Raw genomic sequence first — 22,277 nt, 5'->3', positions numbered from 1 at the left:
AGTTAAAAAGTCTGAGCACGCAGATGTAGAGAGGTATTAAATTTAAAAATATATTTTATAATCGAGGAAGGAGTCGAGTATAGGCGGGTATCCCTTACGCGGTTTAAAAACTGCATCGAAGAATTTAGAAAATATATAGGTCCACGCAAAATTATCCCCACTAATAAAAGCAGCCGGAGAACAAGGAGAAGAAGAAGAAGTCGTACAAGAGTATGTGGGGTACGTCGCTCGTATATCAACTTTGCCTTTACGACGTTCAGTCGAGACCTGAACCGCTTGCGATTACGTGCAACCTGCGATTCTGGTTCATTCGCGATTCGCTTATATATTTTTTATTGTTATTTTATTTAAACTCGCTTTTGTTAATTAACAAACACTCGCCTTATCTCGTCTCACCTCGGCTCCATTCGGTTTGTTATTTATGGTGATTAAGATCCGTAAGCCCGCGTTGATCCCGGGGATAATCACTAATTATTTTATGACGTTCGTTATTTTTTAAATCGAGTGATAAGTGAATTTCAAAATCACAAATAAATCAAATTAGTAATTACTCTTAAATTATGTAATTTTACTCAATCAGATCTGGGAATTTAATTATTAATTTAATCAGAGTAAAAGATTGTTGTTAATTTATCTCTAACTTGTTATCAGTAATGGCTTATTTTTGTTGTTCAATAAAGTCACCGACATGCTCAGCGTAATTCGTTTAGAATGACAGTAAAAAAAAATTATTAAGTAGTAAAAAACAATGTCACTGAAAATAATCTCCTGAGCGCGTGCTCAGCCTTGAATTTAATACCCCCAGGGCATCAATAATTTTTATTTTTTTTTTTCTATTTAAGTCTAAACATTTTTTAGTTTAAAAAAAATCCTACTGGTAAATAAATTTTTTTTGTTTAAAATAAAACCGATTAAAAATTATTGAGGAAAAAAAACTGAGATAAAATTAATAATTAATGATAATATATTTATAAATAATATAAGCTGGTATTAAAGATTAAAGGTCACGAGAAGTCGAAGCGCATCATCGGTTAATAATAGTAACTATCGATGTAATTATTTATATTATTGTAATTGTTAGACTAAACATATTGTGGGTTAATAATAAAAATAAATTTAAAAAAATTGGGACCTTGAACTCGCAATAGCGTTAATTGAACGGGAACCTCGCGTGGAATCTTCCAAACTCCGTTATGTCGTTTCGTGGTGTGAAAAACACGTGACGAAAATTTACGATAATTCAAATTTTTAAATTCATTTTATTCATTTGAATTTTCGCGGTTTATTTAAATCACATATTTTCCGATAGAAAACTTTTTAATTATCAGTCGTATTTAAATTATCGTAATTATAATTGAAATTTTAATCAGCTGTACAAAGGCTGCAAAATTTTGAAAATATTTTTTTTATTAATTTTCAAAAATATTTTACTACCGGGAAAATAATTTATTTGAATAGAATTTTTAATTTTTTTGCGGTGACTTTAATCTTTAATAAAAAAAAAAATTTATTACATTGTTGTGAAAAATGGAGTCGAGTTTAAATAAAACCACAGAATAATTTTATTATTTTCAGTGAATTTAATTTTTATAAAAATTTTTTTTATCTAATGATAACATTTTTCGTATTAAAAGATTATAGTAAACTGTCTAAAAAAAAAAAAAAAAATCAATTAGTACTTAAAATGCGATAAAAAAATAATGTAACGTTTAATTTTAAAATCACAGTCGTCGAATAAATGGATCCAAGTTACAGTGAATTTAAAAATTAATGCCAGTATACGAGTACTGAAAAAAAAATAATAACTCAGTGGTAAGATGAAAGTGGAAATGGATAAGTCGGTGTGTTAGTGCAGAGTAAAAAATAAAATAAAGCAAAAAAATAAATAAAAAACGTGGGTTCCATGTTGCTGCAATTCTTTAAGGAGATGCTACAGTTAATCGGTGGCCTTATTTTTTTCTACTTCGTCTACATTTTTTTCTATAAGAAAAATGGTAATATTTATATAATTTATAAATTTATATATAAGCTAACTTATATATTTTTATAATAATTACCCTGGAATTTAATAATCCAGTGATTTAATTTAAATCTATTACACCGCGGCATTAAAAAAAAAACGATGACAAATTTAACGAGACAAATGAGACTAATTATCGTTATTCCGGTTAATTAATTATGAGAAAATTTATAAATGAGTTATAGAATTCGTGCGAAAGCAGAAAGACTGAGTTTGGATGTTTACTCGAATAATGAGTAAGAAAATACACAGAGTTGTGTACGTTTGATACAACCTTCCGGTTGATAATCTCTTTTTTAAAAGTATTACAGTGTGTGAGTTTTGATAATATGATAAACTTGATATGATTAGCTGATAATAAAGGCTGGGTTTTTTTTTCGAGCTCTTTTGTAGTGAAAAAAATAATGAAGAAGGTAATCGAGGCTATGACTAGAGGCTAGATCCAATCAAATAAGAAAGTGACATTGGCGAGATGAGGAAACGACCTTCTGTTAATGAGAGATCGCCGGTAGAAAGCTCTGATACTCTGATCACTATAGTAGGACTTGCAGAAAAACCACTTGCTCATACATTAACGTCTTTACATGACACGACAGCTAACTTTGTTTACATAGACAACACACTGGTATTGAGTACTGTGTACACCTTTTCACACAACTTGTCCGTCAACTCGATCCGCCGGTTGATTACGGAACTTTTGCCGCGACTATAATCCGCGGATGAGAGAGTCACAGGGAAATTTAATTTATTTATTGTGTTAATCACTTGTCAAGCTAAAAAACATGACACAGGACCACACCTTGTGCTTTTATAATTTTTACCGGTTGGAAAAGTTTAGATCCCCCCATGAAAAAAATTTATAAAAAAAATATATGTTAAAATATTAAAAAAATATATTTTTAATATAAAAAAAATATATTAAAAATACATAAAATATATATAAATATATATAAAATATGTATAAGAAATATATTTTTAATAGCTAACTTTTGGCCGATTTTCGTATATATTTTAAATATATTAAAAATATATCTTAAAATATATAAAAAATACATGTATAAAAATATACAAGAAATATATTTTTTTTATATTACCATACCTATATTTTTTGTATATTTTTATACATGTATTTTTTATATATTTTTAATATATTTAAAATATATACGAAAATCGGCCAAAAGTTAGCTATTTAAAATATATTTCTTATACATATTTGATATATATTTATATATTTTTTATGTATTTTTAATATTTTTTTTTATAAATTTTTTTCATGGGGGTTCTTCGATTGTATATATTTTATATTTATCACTAGAAAGTGCGTCTAAGTTACAAGAAATTACTGTTTATTTTTTTTGTTGTTAGATAATCTTTTGGCGCGGAAGTTTAAATTTCTATTGGAAATTTTCTAAAACTCACGGCCTCATTAACGAACTCAATTTCGCTTATTTAAAATTTTTGAAAAATTAGTAAAGAGGAATTTAAAGTTTTCTGAACCAGAAATTTTTCTAGAAATCGGTGATCTTGTTAGCGAACTTTTTGATGTAATTTTTAGAAAGTAAAAAAAAAAATTCAAGTTTTCTGAGCACGTAAAATCGTAAAGTAATTTTTTAAAAAATATAAAGATTGTTCATGTGACCGCCGAAACAATTTACTAAATTGAAAAATAATTTTTATTTCGTGAATGTTGACAATGAAAAAAAAAAAAAATAGTAAAAGTTAAATACAGGTTACATTTCACAAAAATTTCTCCATAACAAACTAGGAATAAAATAACAAAAACGTGGACAAGGTCGCCAAGGAGAAATTACATTAGCTCTGTCAATTGATGTAAACGATCGCGATTTATCCAGCATTTAAAGACTCGCGACCTATAACGGTCTTGGTTCGCTCGACTCAATTCCTAATATAATAAAGAAAGTGCAGCTATTTATTGCCATAAAAACCAGACATTTTAAATCATAATAAATAGAAATAATATACAATACAAATTATAAATTCATAAGCAGAGTAAATAATATAAGTAAATAATTTGCATAGTATTTACTTTTTCAATAAAAATTTTCACTTTTTAGTTTTTAACAAACAAGAGAATCGAAACTAGTTCTCCATACTTAAGGATTCAAATTAATTCACATTTAAATTCCAATACTGAAGCACTTTCGCTTTAAATTATAATTTACAATTTATAGTAAAGTCTTCCCTGATTAAACCACTAAATTCAATCGAATTAAACATAATTAAATTTTTAATTCAGATAAATTCTGTTAATTTGGTACCTAACTTAAAAATGAATTCTGTCTAATTCGGCAGGAAAACCAGAATTTGTCCAAATTAAAACGAATTTAAATAATTCTATTCGATTTAATTCTGATTAATTCGAAAATAATTCTCCAATTTCTGGTTCTGAATCCGAATTAAACTAAATTAAAACGAATTTGAAATTTTTAAATCGGTTATTCTGTTTAATTCAAATTCAAATTTTCAATTCAGTCGAATTCTGTTTTGCAGAATTCGATCGAATTAAACAGAATTAAATTTTTAATTCTATTTAATTCAGATAAATTCTGTTAATTCGGTGCCTAACTTAAAAATTAATTCTGTCTAATTCGGCAGGAAAACCAGAATTTGTCCAAATTAAAACGAATTTAAATAATTCTATTCGGTTTAATTCTGATTAATTCGAAAATAATTCTCCTATTTCTGGTTCTGAATCCGAATTAAACTGAATTAAAACGAATTTGAAATTTTTAAATCGGTTTTATTCTGTTTAATTCAAATTCAAATTTTCAATTCAGTTGAATTCTGTTTTGCAAAATTCGACAGAATATAACAGAATTAAAATTTTTAATTCTATTTAATTCAGATAAATTCTGTTAATTCGGTACGTAACTTAAAAATGAATTCTGTCTAATTCGGCAGGAAAACCAGAATTTGTCCGAATTAAAACGAATTTAAATAATTCTCTTCGGCTTAATTCTGATTAATTCGAAAATAAACTCAAATTTCTGGTTCTGAATTCGAATTAAACTGAATTAAAACGAATTTGAAATTTTTAAATCGGTTTTATTCTGTTTAATTCAAATTCAAATTTTCAATTCAGTTGAATTCTGTTTTGCAGAATTCGACAGAATATAACAGAATTGAAATTTTTAATTCGCTCGAATTCAGTTGTTTAATCAGGGTTTACACTGTAAATAATTAGCGGAGTAAATACGGAGCAGGTGTCTGTTTATTTATTTAATCCCCTCGGAGTGAAATTCACTCCAAATTGGAGTGAATGCAAATTCAAATAAAATCCAGATCACTCCGAAATCACTCATCTAAAAAATCAAACTCCCGATTTACTCCGTATGCAGAGTATTTTTTTTTCAACTCCGGAACCGAGTGAATTCGGATTTAATGAAAATCCTTAATCACTCCCAATTTTTTACAGTACTATTTTATTTATATAAACATATATATTAAGATATATAGATAGATGCGTGAACTTGATTTACAAATCGATCTCTCTAACCAAAGAGTGTAATGATAATAATCAGCTGAGGGTAACTCTCACTAAATAAATTGTACATGTAATGAAAAATAAATATAGTTTGTAAATATTACAGACAAACCAGCCACAGATAGACCTAGTATGGCGCACACAGCTCTGCGTGAGCTTGTTGAACGTGCGGTTGATGAGGCCCGCAAACTACCGGGACTTGGAGATACAGTATCTACGAGAACACAGCAAAATACTAGTATCACCGAGCAAACCTACGAGGATCTACTCGCTGCTGCCATACTAAATAAAGTAATTTTATTTTTTTTAATTAAGAAAAAAACAAAACTCGTGGATCCAAAGTAATTAAGAATTTTTGAACTCTTTTAGGTAATCGAAAAGTACCAAAAAGATGCAGACGGTAATAGTCATGTACACGATAGTTCGTCGAGAAAATTTATAAATAGTATGTAATTTTTGTTTAATTATTTATTTATGTGGTAATTAATTATTAATTGTAATTATTAATTATAGACAGAAGTAAAATGAGTTTAGACAAAGAATTAGAAGACGAACTGACGTCACCGGATTCCAGTGAAAATAAAATCCGACGAAGGATTTGTTCGGACCCACTATCACTTACGGTAATTAATTTAATTTAATTAATTATTTTAATTTATTTGTTGTAATTAATTAAAAATTTATTTGCAATCATCGCCCAAGGACTCGATATTTTTTATGGTAATCAGAATAAAATATTAACTTTTGTTGACAAAACAGAAAAAAAAGTTGTGACTTTTTAAAAAAAATTAATTACTAATCAATTATTTGTGAAAGTGCATCGTCAACAGTTTAATTAGTGTAAATTAAAATACTTATAATTTTTAGCGGCAATCGGGAATCGTCAATCGGAAAAGAAAGTTCAGTTGAACTGATATATTTATTTTTATAAAATAATTATTTATTTATTCCAATTTATGGATTTTGCTTTTTATCCATTAATTTTTATCGAGTATTTATAAAAATGACCTTGTTCTGGAATTTTACTTATTGCAAAATAAAAGTTATTATTTATTAAATATTTTTTTTTGAATTTGAAATTAATAAATTAATTGATTTATTTATTTATTTGTAGATCGAAGAACAAATTGAAGAAATAACAACGACGTATACATCTGATGAAGAACCAGAATGTATGAAAAATAGTATTCTTAATTTTAATAATTCGAAACGTGTCCCATTTCCGGAATTCGGAATGGATATCGTTGACCGTAAGTTATATTATTTTTTAATTAATTACTAGGGACAAAATTTTTGCTTTGATTTTGGAATTAATCGTTCAAATGTTTGATATTACAGCGAAAATATTGGTCGTATCAGAAAAGTTTTTAAACAAAAGTTGTAGGAAATTTAATTTTCGAAAAAAAATGTCTCTTTAGATTTTTTTATACGGCCAATATTTTCACTGTAATTCGAAAATTAAGATTCATAATGAATAGTTCAAATTTTTGATAATTATGAAAATTTTAATTTTGAAATTACGGCTTTCTTTTTAGTCCTAAGAAAAAATTAAAAGAGACATTTTTTTTAAAGAATTAAATTCTGAACAACTTTTATTTGAAAAATTTTTTTATACGACCAATATTTTTACTGTAATTCTAAAATTAAGATTCATAATGAACGATTCAAATTTTTGATAATTATGAAAATTTTAGTTTTGAAATTACGGCTTTCTTTTTAGTCCTAAGAAAAAATTATAAGAGACTTTTTTTTTAAAGAATTAAATTTTGAACAACTTTTATCTGAAAAATTTTTTTATACGACCAATATTTTCACCGTAATTTCAAAATTAAGATTCATAATGAACGATTCAAATTTTTGATAATTATGAAAATTTTAATTTTGAAATGACGGCTTTCTTTTTAGTCCTAAGAAAAAATTATAAGAGACATTTTTTTTAAAGAATTAAATTTTGAACAACTTTTATTTGAAAAATTTTTTTATACGACCAATATTTTTACCGTAATATCAAAAATTTCACACCATTATTTATTATTGGTTGATTTTAAATTGAAGCAAAAATCCTGGCCCTATTAATTACTAATTATTAATATTCGACTTTAATGACTGATGCGTTTAATTGAATCAGCTTCGCAAGAATCATCAGATAACAGCGAAGATGAAGTCGATGCAGCTCACGTAGATCACATAACACCAGTCGAGTCATGGGAAGAAAATTGGCTGTTCCAAAAGAAGAAAATCGCCATTAAATCGGAGCCAGTGGCCATGCTGGTGCCGAACCCTAGCGCCGATTACCGGGCTCTCATTGGCGACAAAGACGCCGAGGACACGTCAGACTTGTCTGAATTTTCGGCCCAATCTGACGACGAAATCGAGGAGGAATTGATTCAGGTTATCAGCCAAGTCAGGCATCAAGAATCTTGTGATACCAAAGACAAAGAAATTATCGCGCGTAATTTGAATGACGAACGAATTGAAACACAGGTGCAAGTTGACTCTAATGAAGCGCAGCCGATTTGTCACAAGACAGCGGAAACTGACGAGGAAATTGACAGAGACGTTGGCGGGTTTTCAGTTACAAACGGCAATGACGTAAAGTCCAGTGATGATTTGGAGGAGAGAATTTTAGTAGAAAATAATGAAATGACAAATAATTTAAATGGAATTGAACGAGTGCCAAAAACTCCAACTTCTACGCCGACTAGAAATTCGGTCTGCGATAACGAAGTTACGGAAATAAATAAAAGTTATTGTGATTTTGAAAAACTGAATGCTAAACTCGAATCTATTGATATTGGGACGGATGTTGATGATAATGAGCTATCAGTTACTGAAAATGATGGTGATGGTGACGACAATTCGAAGGAAATTCAAATAAATACAGAAGTTGAGGGAGCGAATGAAAATTTCGATGCAACTGAAGATGGGTAAGATTTGTTTTTGTATATAACTTCAATTGTTTTTACTAATTATTCAATTAACCTTTTAGTAAAACTATTTATCGTATTTTTATAACAGACTAATTTATATTTTGTCCGCATTATTTTAAATAATGGTTTTATTGTGCAGGAAATGTCGCGAAGCTGCGGCTAAAAGCGAGTCTAAGATATCAGGAACAAAGTCATTGGAACGGAGTAAAAAAATCAAAGATAAGGACCTTGAGCTGTCGGCTCCACCGCGACCAGGTATAAAAAATTTTTTTTTCATTTTAATAAAAATCGGCTAAACTAGTTTTGGGTCTTTTAGTTATATGCTTATTTTTTTTATAACAAATAAAAGCAAAGTTATTTGCAGGCACGATCGCAGAACGTGAGCACAAAAAGTGGGAAAATGCGGCACCTATTGAAAATAATCCTTACAGTCCTGAGAATATCAACAAGAGACTTTTGGAACGGCAGTACGCCACCAGATCATCAGAAGTCACCGGGTAATTTTTACTCCCCATCAATTATTTCATTAAAAAATCGGTCTATCGGTTAACCCTGCGGGCCAGCCCCAAAACTTCCCGCTGTTTTCGAGCTCTTCGAGCTCGCAAATACTTTTGTATGCCATTGTTTTGTAAAAAACTATTTTTTAGCATTTCTTTTTCCCACGATATCTTGTGAACGAATTAACCGATTTTGATGGTTGAGGCGGCAATCGGCGTGTTTTATTAAGTTCTAAAGCTGATCGAATTTTGAAATTGATTTATCCAGTCGTTTTTGAGAAATTTCAAAAAAACCAAAAAAAAATTGTTTTTGAATTCTTTCGTCAACGGTTTCTCTTGAACGAATGAACCGATTTTGATGGTTGAGGTGGCATTCGACGCGGCTTATAAAGCTTAAGAGCTGATCAGATTTGGAAATCAATCCATCAAGCAAATTAAAAGTTATCCAAATAAAACATTTTTGAAAAAATTTTATTTTCGAAATATCTCCGAACGCACTCTACCGATTAAGCTCAAATTTTTACAGCTTCAAGATATTAATAAGCCGCGTCGAATGACACCTCAAAGATCAAAATCGGTTAATCCGTTCAAGAGTTATGAATATTTACATACATACACACGTACGTACGTACATACACATATACATACACTCGGACATCATCGTGAAATTAGTCAGGGTAGCTTCCTAGAACCTCAAAACGTCAAAATCTGATAGAAATTCGGTTTTTGCAAATTGGACCGAAACCAATAACTTCCCGAATTTTTTAAAATTTTCAATTTTCTTAGCGGGAAGTTATAAATAAAGTGTTTCAATATTTTTTTTTTTCCAGAAATTCTACCGTTTTACCAACTAGTCAAAGTCCTCCACTGCAAATCGTTTTTGCAACGAATCGACCAGATATCAAAAGGTAATTTTTTATAAAACACGAAAAATTTCTTGAGTAATTTATTTATTTATTGGTTTAGATTTGGCCGGGATTATTATATAAATGAAGCGAAATCTCCACGAGGTGAAAAATTCCAACGTCCAGGAACATCAAATTCCAGTAGACCCAGCAGCTCATTGTCTCATCATTCAAGTTCTATTGGGAGTGATTTCGAACAGCAGGTGAGTGATGGACTTGAAAAATTAGAAGAATCTTCTCTTCGTCGTGATCTACACAGACGTACTTATCGTGGTACAAATATCAGTTCACATTTCGTTACCAATCCTCTTATTTATATGGATCAGAATCTTTACACCACTGATAAAGCTAAAGACAATAGTGATAACGATACCAGTAGTTTATTATCTTGCGAGAATAAAATAGATGACAACTGGTCGCATTCAAAGTCACAACATATTTTTAACGATTCACCATCCGGAGTTAGCTATACGACTAATCCGCTCTACGAGGACAATTTTACCCGAAGATCGGTAGGATTAGTTGGAGACCGCGACTCCGGGATGTATTCAATCGACTCCAATGACTGCGGTGACTCAGTATCGACTTACGAGGACCTAGACTCCAGTCCGCTGAAACTGACCTGGGGCTCCGACAGCAAAACGGGGGCTTCCTACTCTAATGGTAAAAAATACTGGATCCTAAACTCGGACAAATTTCACACTTTTGGCGGCATAAAGAAACCCCGGTTCAAAAACTACAAAAATATCGAGGCTAAAAATTACGTCCTCTGCGACGATGACGTCGCCGATTTTTCAAAGTTAAAGTACCAGACGTTCGGCGGAATAAAAAGTAAAATAAATTACGACGAAATGAATTTTAGTAAAACGCCGAGGGTTCGGTCATCGATTAAGTCAATCGACGCGTCGAAATTTGTACCCGTCAGCGAGGAGATAAATTCAAATTATGATTTAGACTCATGCTCAAATTCAGACTCAGATGATAAATTTATTGTAAGACATTCTTTAGAGGAGGCTACACTTGATGGAGACAATTTGAGACTTGAGCCTCCCTTGGTACCAAAAGTTATTGATAGAAAGTTTACAACTCTCGCGGATTTAAGAAAATTAAATTAAATTTACGAATTTATTTCTAAGTCATCAACACAAATAATCAATAATAATAATAGTAACCTATGGTTAAGTGCCATTTTAAAATTCATGTGTCATTTCTGTTTAATCTCAGTGTTATCAAATAATTAATTACTTTTAAAAACTAATTAATAACAAATTATTTTCTAGGTATAACCAGAGAAAATAAATAATTGATAACTTAACTTCTACCTCAGTTTTGTCTATTAAATGAAAGATTTTATAAATTTTATTTCTCAATGTACTTCTATATATTTTTTAAAAATATTTTCTTTTAACTCGATCACTTCTAATTTTAAATTCTAACAATTGTACATATATAAATAAATATGTATATATAATCAAATACTTATAGTTTTGGATTGATAATTTATAATGAATCTAAATATATAAGTAATAAATATGTATATTGTAATATTAATCTGTTGGAAAATTTTAGTGACCTTTATTTCTTAATTACAACTCATGCATGAGACGCAATATTATTTAATCGGTAAGTACCAATGACTAAACTGATTAAAATATTGGTCGCTCACTAATTTCCAAATTAGAAATAATTCATTGGAATGAACAATTTATTTCAAATTCACATGCTCAGTTAATTCTCTTGTGGATCCGAATTACGGTAAAGTACAGTAACTACCGTAAAATACCGTAATTTACGGTATTCAGTAGAATTGCCGTATTTTACCAGTACGGTAATTTGCCGTAAATTGCTGGGTTTGACCGCCGTTGCGGTAATTTTCCATAAAATTGTCGTAAATTGCCGCAGTATACTGAAAATTACCGAATTCTACCGTAAATTGGCGCTTTTTTACTACCATTACGGTAAATTGCCGTAAAATTGTCGTATTTTGCTGTCAATTACCGCAGTCTGTCGTAAATTGCCGTATTTTACCACCATTACGATAATTTGCCGTAAAAATGGTCAGATTTGGCCGTAAATTGCCGCAGTATACTGAAAATTACCGGATTCTACCGTAAATTGGCGCTTTTTTACTGCCATTGCGGTAATTTGCCGTAAAATTGTCGTAAATTGCCGCATTCTACCGTAAATTGCCGTATTTTATCACCATTGGAGTAATTTGCCGTAAATTGCTGCAGTTTACTGCAATTGCGGTGATTTTTCGTAAAATTGCCGCATTCTACAGGAATTACCGAATTCTGCCGTAAATTATTGCATTTTACCGAAATTTCGGCAATTTGCCATTAAAATGATCATATTTTTGCCGTAAATTGCCGCATTCTACTGGAAATTCTACTCGATACCGTAAATTACGGTATTTTACGGTCACTTTCAAGATTTACCATGATTTGGATCTACTAGGGTCAAATGCACGCTTTTAATTAAAAAAAAATGGCTTTGGGCCCGTGTATTAACAATTTTGCAGGAACTAATAATTAACAATGAAAAAAATAATATTTTTAAAATTACAGTTGATAATTAAATTTACGTCGACCGATTAAAATAATGGAGGCTTATTAATTACATCGCCTTCAATTTTAACAATGGGTTAAAAAAAAAATAAATAAATCATAATAAAATTAATATTAAGGAATAAAATAGGAAAATAAAAAAAAAAAATTTTGTGTGTTACAGGAACCCTTCGAGCCAATCGAAGCGTCCAAGTCGCTGATAATCACACAGTCGCAAAATAATAATAAATATTTTGAACGCGAGCGCAAGAACAGCAAAAACGAAATAAACGCAAAATTAAACAATCAGGGTACAAATAATATCACTAGTGACAACAAAAACACTTTTGACGAAGATAACAAAAGGAAAATAAGGAGAATCGACTTGCGGGCTTACGGTTTCGAGAATGAGTTCTATGTAAATAATAACAATAATCACAATAATAATAAAGATTTTGAAAAAATTCAGAGGATTCCAAATAAACTCGACCTCAGGTCATTTGGATACGACTCTGGGCTAAGGAGGACGCAGTCCAACAATCATTTGGACAGTAAAGTCAACAATAGTTTTGTCAACTTGAAGATAAGTGACGACAATAACAATAATACTGATGGCAATGAGGGAGTAATCGGGAAAATAAATTTGAACGATGACTACTGGGCCAAAAGTACTGAAGCTCTGAACGAGGAAAAGAAAATAATTTTTGAAAAATTCAACCGTATAAAGGCCGCAAAGTCGGTCCCCAATATCGTCAGTGCCAAGACGGAAAACTATTACACAACTGCATCGTCTTCGACGAGCGACGAAGACGAAAAGCATTTTGTTGAGCAATTGACGCGCGACAATGATGAGATAAAAATGTATGGGAACGATTCGATTAAGGAGAGAATCATAAAATTGATTGATGGAGAGGTCACTAATTCGAGTGACTTTAATAGTTATGAGACGGACTCGCAGAGCTCGAAGACAGAGTCGACGGAAGAGCTGCCGAGGAGGTTTTCGACGTTAAAAGAAATCAAATATTCGCTAGAGTCCCTTGATGGGGTCGACAAGTTTAGTGACAAAGAATTGCCGATGCCTTCGGTCAAAAAATTGGCCCAGGCTTTTAATACACCGGAAACTACCAAGGTATAGTTTCTTACGTTTTTGAATTTTAATAAAATAATTATGATACAGAAATTAACACGATCCTGAAGTTACCAGACAATTAAAACTTTTTGAATTTTTTTTTCAGCAATTTAATTAAAAAAAAAAAAAAAAAAAAAAATGCACATGTAGAAAATTAAAAAAACTATAAGTGCAATTTTTTGAAAATTGTTTTTTTTTCAATGTATCGTTTTAAAAAAATATCCAAAAATTATTAGACGTCGGCTAAATTTGAAATCATGAATTAACCGACGTCTAATAACTTTTGAATTTTTCTAAAAACGATAATTAAAAAAAAAAAAATATTTCGAAAAATTGCACATACAGTTTTTTTAATTTTCTACATGTGCATTTTTTAATTAAATTGCAGAAAAAAAAAAATTCAAAAAATTTTAATTGTCTGGTAACTTCGGGATCATAAATAATTTAATTATAATTGTTGATAATTTTTTTTTGATTATTAGACTACGAAATTAAGTAAAAATTTAAATAAAGAACGACCAAATACTCCTGAAATTCAAATAATAAAAACACCGAGACAAATGCACAGTCTTACTGCAAGATCGCTGTCCAAAGAATTCCGCGAGGGTCTGAGACAAATTTCAGTAAAACCTCAAGCCCCGCAATTGCAGAGTTTGAATATCGAGCAGTCAAAATTACTGATTGCATCGGAAAAAAATTCAAGCAATTTCGACAAATCCCTTGACATCGACGTCATCGCGCCCGGGAAAATAAAAAACGGACTCGAGTTTTGGGAGCAGCTTCAGAAACGAAACTAAACGATATTTGTAAAATTATACATACAAATAATTATTGTTATTAATAAATTTATCTAACTTATAATTATTATACACTTTAATTATTTTTATTAACAGAAAATAGTCATAGACAATAATATTAGTAATTAAAAATTACATTATTATTATTATCTTCGCAGCGAATATAAATTTATTTATTTAACTGCACATTTTTTAAAACTGCCATAAAAATAGTATTAAAGTAATTGCAACACTAACTCTAATTATAGGAATTTTTTTTTTTTTTTTAGTAATATTCGAAAAATTTTTAATAAAAAATGTTGTGCCAAAGGACACATGGAGTAAAAAATATTGTGATGTTAAAAACGGTCGTTGTAAAATATCAAAAATTTAATTGTATTAAATTTCCACATTTCCCTAGATCGAAAAAAAATTAGAGTGTGAATGTAACGAGTGTGAGTGTAGCAGGCATCAGATGAATTTAAAATTATAAATAAATAGAGTGCATAATTAAAAAAAAATTTTTTACAAAAAATGCGCATTTAAAAAATTTAAAAATTAGTAAGTGCACTTTTTGTAAATATTTTTTTTTTAATTATTTACTCTATTTATTAATAATTTTAAATTTGTCTGCCTGCTACATTCACACTCATGGAATCAGATAAATTTAAAATTATAAATAAATAGAGTAAATAATAAAAAAATTTGTATTTACAAAAAATGCACATATTAATTTCAAAATTTTTTAAATGTGCATTTTTTTTTAATTTTATTTTTTTAATTTTTTACCCTATTTATTTATAATTTTAAATTGGTCTCATTCTATGAGTGCAAATGTAGCAGACATCAGACAAATTTAAAATTATAAATAAATAGGGTAAAAAATTAAAAAAATAAAATTAAAAAAAAATGCACATTTAAAAAATTTTGAAATTAATATGTGCATTTTTTGTAAATACAAATTTTTTTATTATTTACTCTATTTATTTATAATTTTAAATTTGTCTGCCTGCTACATTCGCACTCATTGAATCAGATAAATTTAAAATTATAAATAAATAGAGTAAATAATAAAAAAATTTGTATTTACAAAAAATGCACATATTGATTTCAAAATTTTTTAAATGTGCATTTTTTTTTAATTTTATTCTTTTAATTTTTTACCCTCTTTATTTATAATTTTAAATTTGTCTGATGTCTGCTACAGTCGCACTCATCGAATGAGACCAATTTAAAATTATAAATAAAAAGAGTAAATAATTAAAAAAAAAATATTTACAAAAAATGCACATTTCAAAAATTTTGATATTAATATGTGCATTTTTTTTAAATTTAATTTTATTAATTATTTACTTTATTATTCGTAATTTTAAATTTGTCTGATGTCTGACATGATTTGAACCTAATTTTTAAATTTTAAATTTGCAATCATTAATTGATCTATTTTACTTCGCGGAGATCTGTTTTTTGAGCTTCGATCTGAACAGATCTGAGTTAAATTTCATCAAAACAATTTACTGCAAACTAAAAGAACACAATATTTTTTACTGTGTCGTGTTATCATCCAAAGATGATATAAATAATCGCAATGAGGCTCATTAATTTTTTTTAGTCTTGTATAAATAAATTTATAAAATTGTTTGGATGGGGTCAAAAAATCAAGCTCTTTTATATACAAAATATGAAATAGCATTTTTTTAATTATTATTATAATCATAAATTTATAATAATTATTTAAACTAACTATTTTTACGATAAGTATAAAACTGTTGTATTTGTTATTGTTTAATATTTTAGTGGATATTTTAATTATAAATGTATTATACTAAAATAAAAATCAAATAAATTTTATTATTACAATATATTTGTTCATTAAAAAACGTATGGCCCCCAACAAAAACGGCGTTCCCTGGAATCGATGCGGAATTGAGTATTTTATATTTATTAATATTTTTAACAAATTAAAAAAACAATTAGTAGTAAATTGAGCGGATGCGATGGAAGGGTATACTCTCAAGTTTCTCGGCGTTCTTTCGCCGGTAGTCCCAGAGGAAGTGATCGACGACGATGGAGTTGCAGCTGAACGGGTTTATGTTCAAGTTCGGGTACTGTTTTATTAAATTTCTCACTCTGTCAACGACGCGCTCAATAACTTCGATTGAGCATCCGCGGATTTCTATCTCTTCTATGCATCCCGGGGATAATTCTGTGCCTTTAATTTTATCAATCCAAGTAGAGTCAGTATATTAATTATATATGATATTGAAGTTAGCCAACGTCTAATAGTTTTTGGATTTTTTTTTAATTGTCAGTTATAACAAAAAAAATATTTGAAAAAATTGCACTTACAGTTTTTTAAAATTTCTACATGTTCATTTTTTTAGACTTTTTTTGTTGCAATTGATTTGTTGAAAAAAAAATCCGAAAATTACTCATTGTCTCTTAACTTCAGAATCATTTATAGATGGAACTGAAGTTAGCCGACGTTAAATAATTTTCAAAACGATAAATTATAAAAAAAAAATATTTTAAAAAATTGCACCTGTAGTTTTTTTAATTTGCTGCATGTGAATTTTTTTAGTTTTTTTTTTTGCAATTAATTTGTTGAAAAAAAATCCGAAAATTACTAATTGTCTGCTAACTTCAGGATCATTTATGTATGGAACTGAAGTTAGCTAACGTTAAATAATTTTTGAAACAATTATAAAAAAAAAAATATTTTAAAAAATTGCACTTAGAGTTTTTTAAATTTTCTACATGTGCATTTTTTTAGTTTTTTTTTTTTTTTTGTAATTGACTTGAAAAAAAAAATCCGAAAATTTTTAATTGTCTATTAACTTATGAGTGTGAATGCAGCAGACATTAGACAAATTTAAAATTATAAATAAATATAGTAAATAATTAATAAAATAAAATTTTTAAAAAATGCGCATTTGAAAAATTTAAAAATTAATAAGTGCATTTTTTATAAATAATTTTTTTTTAATTATTTACTCTGCTACATTCACACTCGTCTCAACTTCAGGATCATAATTATGTAGTAATTTAAAAAATAAGATATTTATTGGATTGAAGTTTCAAGATTTATTTAAAAAAAAAAAAACATAATAATAATTACCTGATTGTAAAGTACTTAAAAGCGGGTTACTATATCTCATAGCACCAAAATGCATAAGTACTTGTGGTATTCTATAGTCCGGGAACATCGTTATTATATCAATGTCATTAAATTCACCAAGATCTTTTCCTTTATAACAAGCCCAAATATCACCCACTAAAATTTGAGCTCGCTTATAAAAAGATACTGTAATATTTATCATTATTATTAATTTAAATAAATATACTCATGTCACCTCATCTTTGCAGCCATTAAAAATTAATCAAATCGATTCTTTTTGTTCCGCGGCGCGTAATTCAAATAACAAAATTATTTGAATATTTATTTCAAAAATTCAAATTTGGTATGAACGCAAGTAAATTGTAAAGTATGAAATAAAATATAAATATATATATGTTTCGATATAAATTACTCAGTTGATAAATTATTCCATGCGACTTACCGACTGGACTCATACAATTTTTGAATTTTTACTTCCCGCCATTTTCGTTGGCGTCAGTTCACCGACTGGCTCATAAAAGTTTTTCACAAACACTCACCACATATATTTATTACTAAAAACACTCACACACTCATATTTATCATACATAAAATGAAAAAAATGATAATCAATAAATATTTGAACTAAAAATTAATTCGAATTCACGGCCAATGTAAAAGTTCCGCCACTCGGCACCGAAATAATTCAAACTTTTTTAAAATACATTTATATTTATTTTTAAATAAAATACTACCCATCACTTGTAAAATAAAAAACTCAAAAAATAAAAGCAATTTACTGACAATTCCACGTAAATAATAAACTCATTACTGATCTCAGACGCAATTACCGAATTATTCAAAATATTTGAAACCCGCGACGAGCGAACAGTCAGAGCACGAGCTGACGGACCTACGAACAAACGAAAACTGATCCCAGCAGCCTCCTCCCCCCCTTGCGCCATCTACTTCTATTCAAACTCTAGGCCAATCACACGCCGCCTCTTTTCCGCGCGCTTTTCAAAATGTAAAAATATAATTCTTTATGAGACAAATTTAAAATTATTAATAAATAAAGTAAATAATTAATAAAATTAAATTTAAAAAAATATGATCCTGAAGTTAGCAGACATTTAAAAATTTTTGAATTATCGTATTTCAACAAATCAATTGCAAAAAAATAAAATAAAAATATGCACATGTAGAAAATTTAAAAAACTACAGGTGCAATTTTTTCAAATATTTTTTTCTTATGTTTTATCGTCTGAAAAAAAGTCCAAAAATTATTAGATGCCTGCTAACTTCAGTATCATAAAAAAATGCGCATTTATAAAATTTTGAAATTAATATGTGCATTTTTTTTAAATTTTATTTTTTTAATTATTTGTAATTTTAAATTTGTTTGATGTCTGCTACATCACAGTCATGTGAATGCAGCGGATGAGAAACAAATTTAAAATTAAAAATAAATGAACTAAACAATTACGATCCTGAAGTTAGCAGACAATTAAAAATTTTTGGATTTTTTTTTTGAACAATTAAATTTGAAGAAAAAATAAACTAAAAAAATGCACATGTAGAAAATTAAAAAAACAATCGGTGCAATTTTTTCAAATATGTTTTTTTTTTTTCAAGATTATCGTTTTTAAAAAAATCAAAAATTTATTTGACGTCGGGTAATTTCAGGATCATAAACAATTAAAAATTTAAAAAATGCACATACTGATTTTCAAATTCTCTAAATGTGCATTTTAAAAATTTTTTTTTTATTTACATTTCTTCACTTTTTTTTAAAATTTTTAACTTAACAATTGTCATCTACATTCACACTCCTAATTTTTGAATTTAAATTTATTAACTGAGTATTTTTAAAAATAAAATCTTTCGAAATTTGTTTTGATTAAAATTCAATGCTACCTTTAAAATTATAAATTATCCATAAAAATTACCTCGATGACCATAAAAGTCTGCTTCATCACGAAAGCACTCGAACTCATTGACAATCAGCTTAACTAATTTCTCAGCCGAGTACTGCGATGCCTTAACGCACTCGACAAACGTCCCATTGTACTTGTCAACGAGTACTTTACCAACTTGCTGTAAATTTTGTACCCGTTTCTCCAAAAGCGGGACCGACTCAGCTCCTGAATCAGCTCTCAGTACTCTAGCCAGCACTTCTTTTGTAATATTCGCGTAGTAATTCGGATCAATTATCGGGATTCCTTCCTGCAAAAAACAAAAAAAAACCAACTGAAGTTGCCTGCAAATGACTTGACCTTCCCATCACTCAATTGTGTCTTTGACAGCAAAAATAAAATTATAAAAAAATGTCCAGAAATAAATCAATCGGTGATCTTTTGAGAAGTATCAGGCGACCAACGTAAGTCTCTACTTTATTAGTTAATTAATTAATTAATTGATTAATTAATTAATTGTATTAATAGAAAGTTAGACGAATTAAGTAACTCAGTATCAAAACCAAAAGGAGCGATCCCGAAATTTGGTTTACCAAAATGGAAACTAATGCCGCTGGATTCAAAATTACCGCTGGTACCTGGACCAAAGGGCGCTTATTATTTCACTTGTAAAAAATTGGGCCAGCAATTATACGGATGTAAAAACAATGAGTTCAATTTGACTGATCCTTACAACAATGAAATAAATTTCTACGCGTACAATTCACTGCACGACAGACATCTCGCTTATTATTTTAATAAGGAGAATAAAATTAAATATTTGGTCGAACGCGGGTTCATTTCAAATAATTTGGATGTTGTCTGTACAATCAAGGAGTACAATATGTACCGGAAGTACTTGAAAAAGGTCCACGGTGATGAGATAAAGAAGGAAATTAATCGACGGGATGAAATTACGCAGGACAGCCGCGTGCTTGAGAGAGCGGAAGTGGAAGCCAAGAAAAATATCGCCAAGTAATTTCGTAATTTTTAATTTAATTTTTAATTCAACTACTGGTGGAAATTAATGAGCATTTTTTTTCAGACTTAAAATGCGCGAGCAGAAAAAAAAGATGAGGAGTAAAATTTTGCGGGACACGAAACGGAGAGAGAGAGAAAAAATACGGGAGGTAAAATTGCGGGAGAGGAGGAGGGAAAAAAAAATTAAGGAGGTCGAGGAGAGAAAAAAGGAACGATTGAGAGAAATAGTCCTGAGATCTAGGATCAGATCTGAGAGAATAAGACAGAAACGTGCAGTGCAAGCGCAAAAGTTGAAAAATAAGTTGGTAAATATTTTATGGAAGCGAATTAGGAGAGAACGTCGGCGGAAAAAATTTAGACGGGAGAGAATTAAGAAGGAGACCGAAGTGAAACTTAAAGAAATCCAAGACAAGTGATGAATTTATTATTTTTATCTGAGTGATAGTCGTGAGGTCATGACCGTACGTTTTTATTTTTTTAGATGGCAACAGAGGTATCAGTTTCAGAAAGACCAGATTGCTAAAGAAAAACTCGCTCTCCAATTAGACAGACAACGACGCGAGCTTTATATTAATAATTATAATAAAAAAATTGCTGACGAAAGACAACGAATTGAAGGTCTAGAAATTTTATTTCCTATCCAATTGTTTGGAATCACGACTCGTCAGATTCCTTGGGGGTCACCAGATATTTTGCTCCAGATTTAAAACAAATATTTTTATTTCGTACAAAATAAAAATTTAAAAAATTGTACAGAATTTGAGTGGAATGAAGGCGCGAAAAATTAAATTTCAGACATCTGAGGTTGGACCAGTCGTGATACCAGACTGCTACCAGTTATTTCACCGAATAAATCAACTAATTAAATAATTTAATTACAGAAGAGTCTAAAAAGTACTCGGAATTTTTGGAACACCAGTCAGGTCATAAGAAAAAAAATAAAACGTCTCAGAAACCGCAGATTAAAAAGCGAATTATGAATAAAAATAATCCAGACGGGAATTTTATTAATTGCCGCTCGTGTTTGATGACCGATAAATGTAAATGTTAATAACCAGAGGACATTTATAAAATACTTACATCAATAGCGCGTTTTATGGCCGAACACAGAGCGAAATAACCCGAGTGTCCATTAACTTTCCATTTGGTATCAGGGCTCGGGCTCCAGAAGCTGAAATTTAAAGTGTCCAGGACACAGATCCAGTCGATGGCCTTGAGATGTCCCGAGTTCGGGTGCAGTTCTGACTGTGAAAAATTTTCTATTGATATTGTCCTGTCCTTCAGACCTTCCAGAACCTGGGTCAGATAAATAAATTTATTGAATACTAAGAATAGATTTTTTATTTAAAAAATAGACAACTTACCTCACAAGCGAGACTTTTCACACCTTCCTCTTCAATGAAAACATTCTTTGCAAGTTTAGATATCAGTTTGCCTGATTCCCTCGGCATAAGAACCATTTTTGATAAATTATTTAGACAACTTTTGTATTTTATTTGAAACACTTGGGCCGGAGCTGCAGATATTTTAAATTTGCGATGTAAATTTTAAACTTGTCAATTATTTAAACAATCAGAACTCGACCGGCATGACAAGTACTAACATTTCGTTGTTGCTGATGATAAATATAGAAGCGATAATAACAATATGTATATATGTATGTATATATATGATGGAAAAAAATTAATGACCACTTGTGTAAGAGAAAGTGATGTTATGGTAAATTAATTTGGTAGCAAAAAGATCTGATTGACAAAATACTTGATGATTTTTATGATCTTTTACTGGACTGTAACTGGTACAGTAAAATAGTAAAGTAAAAGTATATGATTCGAAATCGATTATTTGAAAATCGATTAGTGTTGACAATATTATTTTATTTTTGCTCGAACGATTCGAGTTATCGAAAGGGAATTTTGTAATGATCCTGAAGTTA

General features: G+C 29.3%; 3 protein-coding genes across 12 annotated transcripts in view; 2 read left to right on the top strand and 1 right to left on the bottom strand.

Moving 5' to 3' along the window:
* Window positions 1-14,399, top strand: part of LOC130669810 (TNF receptor-associated factor family protein DDB_G0272098-like) — a 29,532-nt gene extending 15,133 nt beyond the window's left edge. For 5 of the 9 annotated variants that reach the window (XM_057472919.1, XM_057472901.1, XM_057472928.1 and 2 more), the window contains 11 exons: window positions 5,632-5,816; window positions 5,895-5,970; window positions 6,039-6,148; window positions 6,640-6,775; window positions 7,654-8,452; window positions 8,595-8,710; window positions 8,820-8,952; window positions 9,783-9,860; window positions 9,919-10,060; window positions 12,588-13,532; window positions 14,015-14,399. In XM_057472919.1, the coding sequence (XP_057328902.1) occupies window positions 5,632-5,816; window positions 5,895-5,970; window positions 6,039-6,148; window positions 6,640-6,775; window positions 7,654-8,452; window positions 8,595-8,710; window positions 8,820-8,952; window positions 9,783-9,860; window positions 9,919-10,060; window positions 12,588-13,532; window positions 14,015-14,329 (3,035 nt within the window). In that variant the 3' untranslated portion in view covers window positions 14,330-14,399. Of the gene's footprint in view, window positions 1-240; window positions 878-1,645; window positions 1,995-5,631; window positions 5,817-5,894; window positions 5,971-6,038; window positions 6,149-6,639; window positions 6,776-7,653; window positions 8,453-8,594; window positions 8,711-8,819; window positions 8,953-9,782; window positions 9,861-9,918; window positions 10,061-12,587; window positions 13,533-14,014 lie in introns of those variants that run through there. The other 4 variants (XM_057472952.1, XM_057472962.1, XM_057472944.1 and 1 more) reach the window with 4 other exon arrangements.
* A 1,421-nt stretch (window positions 14,400-15,820) lies between these two features.
* LOC130669875 (Q-nucleotide N-glycosylase 1) lies at window positions 15,821-22,170 on the bottom strand. 2 transcript variants are annotated; one of them, XM_057473024.1, is made up of 6 exons: window positions 22,033-22,170; window positions 21,706-21,956; window positions 21,422-21,637; window positions 19,355-19,631; window positions 17,427-17,612; window positions 15,821-16,520 (listed from the first exon to the last, which is right to left on the bottom strand). In XM_057473024.1, the coding sequence occupies exons 2-6, from the start codon at window positions 21,799-21,801 to the stop codon at window positions 16,282-16,284; spliced, it is 1,014 nt and encodes a 337-aa protein (XP_057329007.1). In that variant the 5' UTR covers window positions 21,802-21,956; window positions 22,033-22,170; the 3' UTR covers window positions 15,821-16,281. The 2 variants fall into 2 exon arrangements, with proteins under 2 accessions (XP_057329007.1, XP_057328998.1); XM_057473015.1 differs by having other exon boundaries at window positions 21,706-22,154.
* Window positions 19,664-21,427, top strand: LOC130669867 (trichohyalin). Its single transcript, XM_057473008.1, has 5 exons — window positions 19,664-19,785; window positions 19,850-20,335; window positions 20,406-20,753; window positions 20,823-20,959; window positions 21,223-21,427. Exons 1-5 carry the CDS (start codon window positions 19,733-19,735, stop codon window positions 21,390-21,392), a joined length of 1,194 nt encoding a protein of 397 aa, XP_057328991.1. The 5' UTR covers window positions 19,664-19,732; the 3' UTR covers window positions 21,393-21,427.
* Window positions 22,171-22,277: the final 107 nt, after the last annotated feature.

This window comes from Microplitis mediator, chromosome 1, assembly GCF_029852145.1.
Source record: "Microplitis mediator isolate UGA2020A chromosome 1, iyMicMedi2.1, whole genome shotgun sequence".
Lineage (NCBI taxonomy): Eukaryota > Metazoa > Arthropoda > Insecta > Hymenoptera > Braconidae > Microplitis > Microplitis mediator.
Note: the sequence above shows the minus strand (reverse complement) of the source record. Positions and strands in the feature narration are given on the sequence as shown.

Bases quoted from the DNA above. Each gene is read 5' to 3' on its own strand.
- LOC130669867 (XM_057473008.1), top strand. From the start codon at position 19,733: ATGTCCAGAAATAAATCAATCGGTGATCTTTTGAGAAGTATCAGGCGA. The intron at 20,336-20,405 runs GTAATTTCGTAA...ATTTTTTTTCAG, and splicing joins GCCAAGAAAAATATCGCCAA to ACTTAAAATGCGCGAGCAGA. The intron at 20,960-21,222 runs GTCTAGAAATTT...ATTTAATTACAG, and splicing joins CGAAAGACAACGAATTGAAG to AAGAGTCTAAAAAGTACTCG.
- LOC130669875 (XM_057473024.1), bottom strand. From the start codon at position 21,801: ATGGTTCTTATGCCGAGGGAATCAGGCAAACTGATATCTAAACTTGCA. The intron at 21,638-21,705 runs GTAAGTTGTCTA...TATCTGACCCAG, and splicing joins TGAAAAGTCTCGCTTGTGAG to GTTCTGGAAGGTCTGAAGGA. The intron at 17,613-19,354 runs GTAATTTTTATG...TAAATATTACAG, and splicing joins AGACTTTTATGGTCATCGAG to TATCTTTTTATAAGCGAGCT.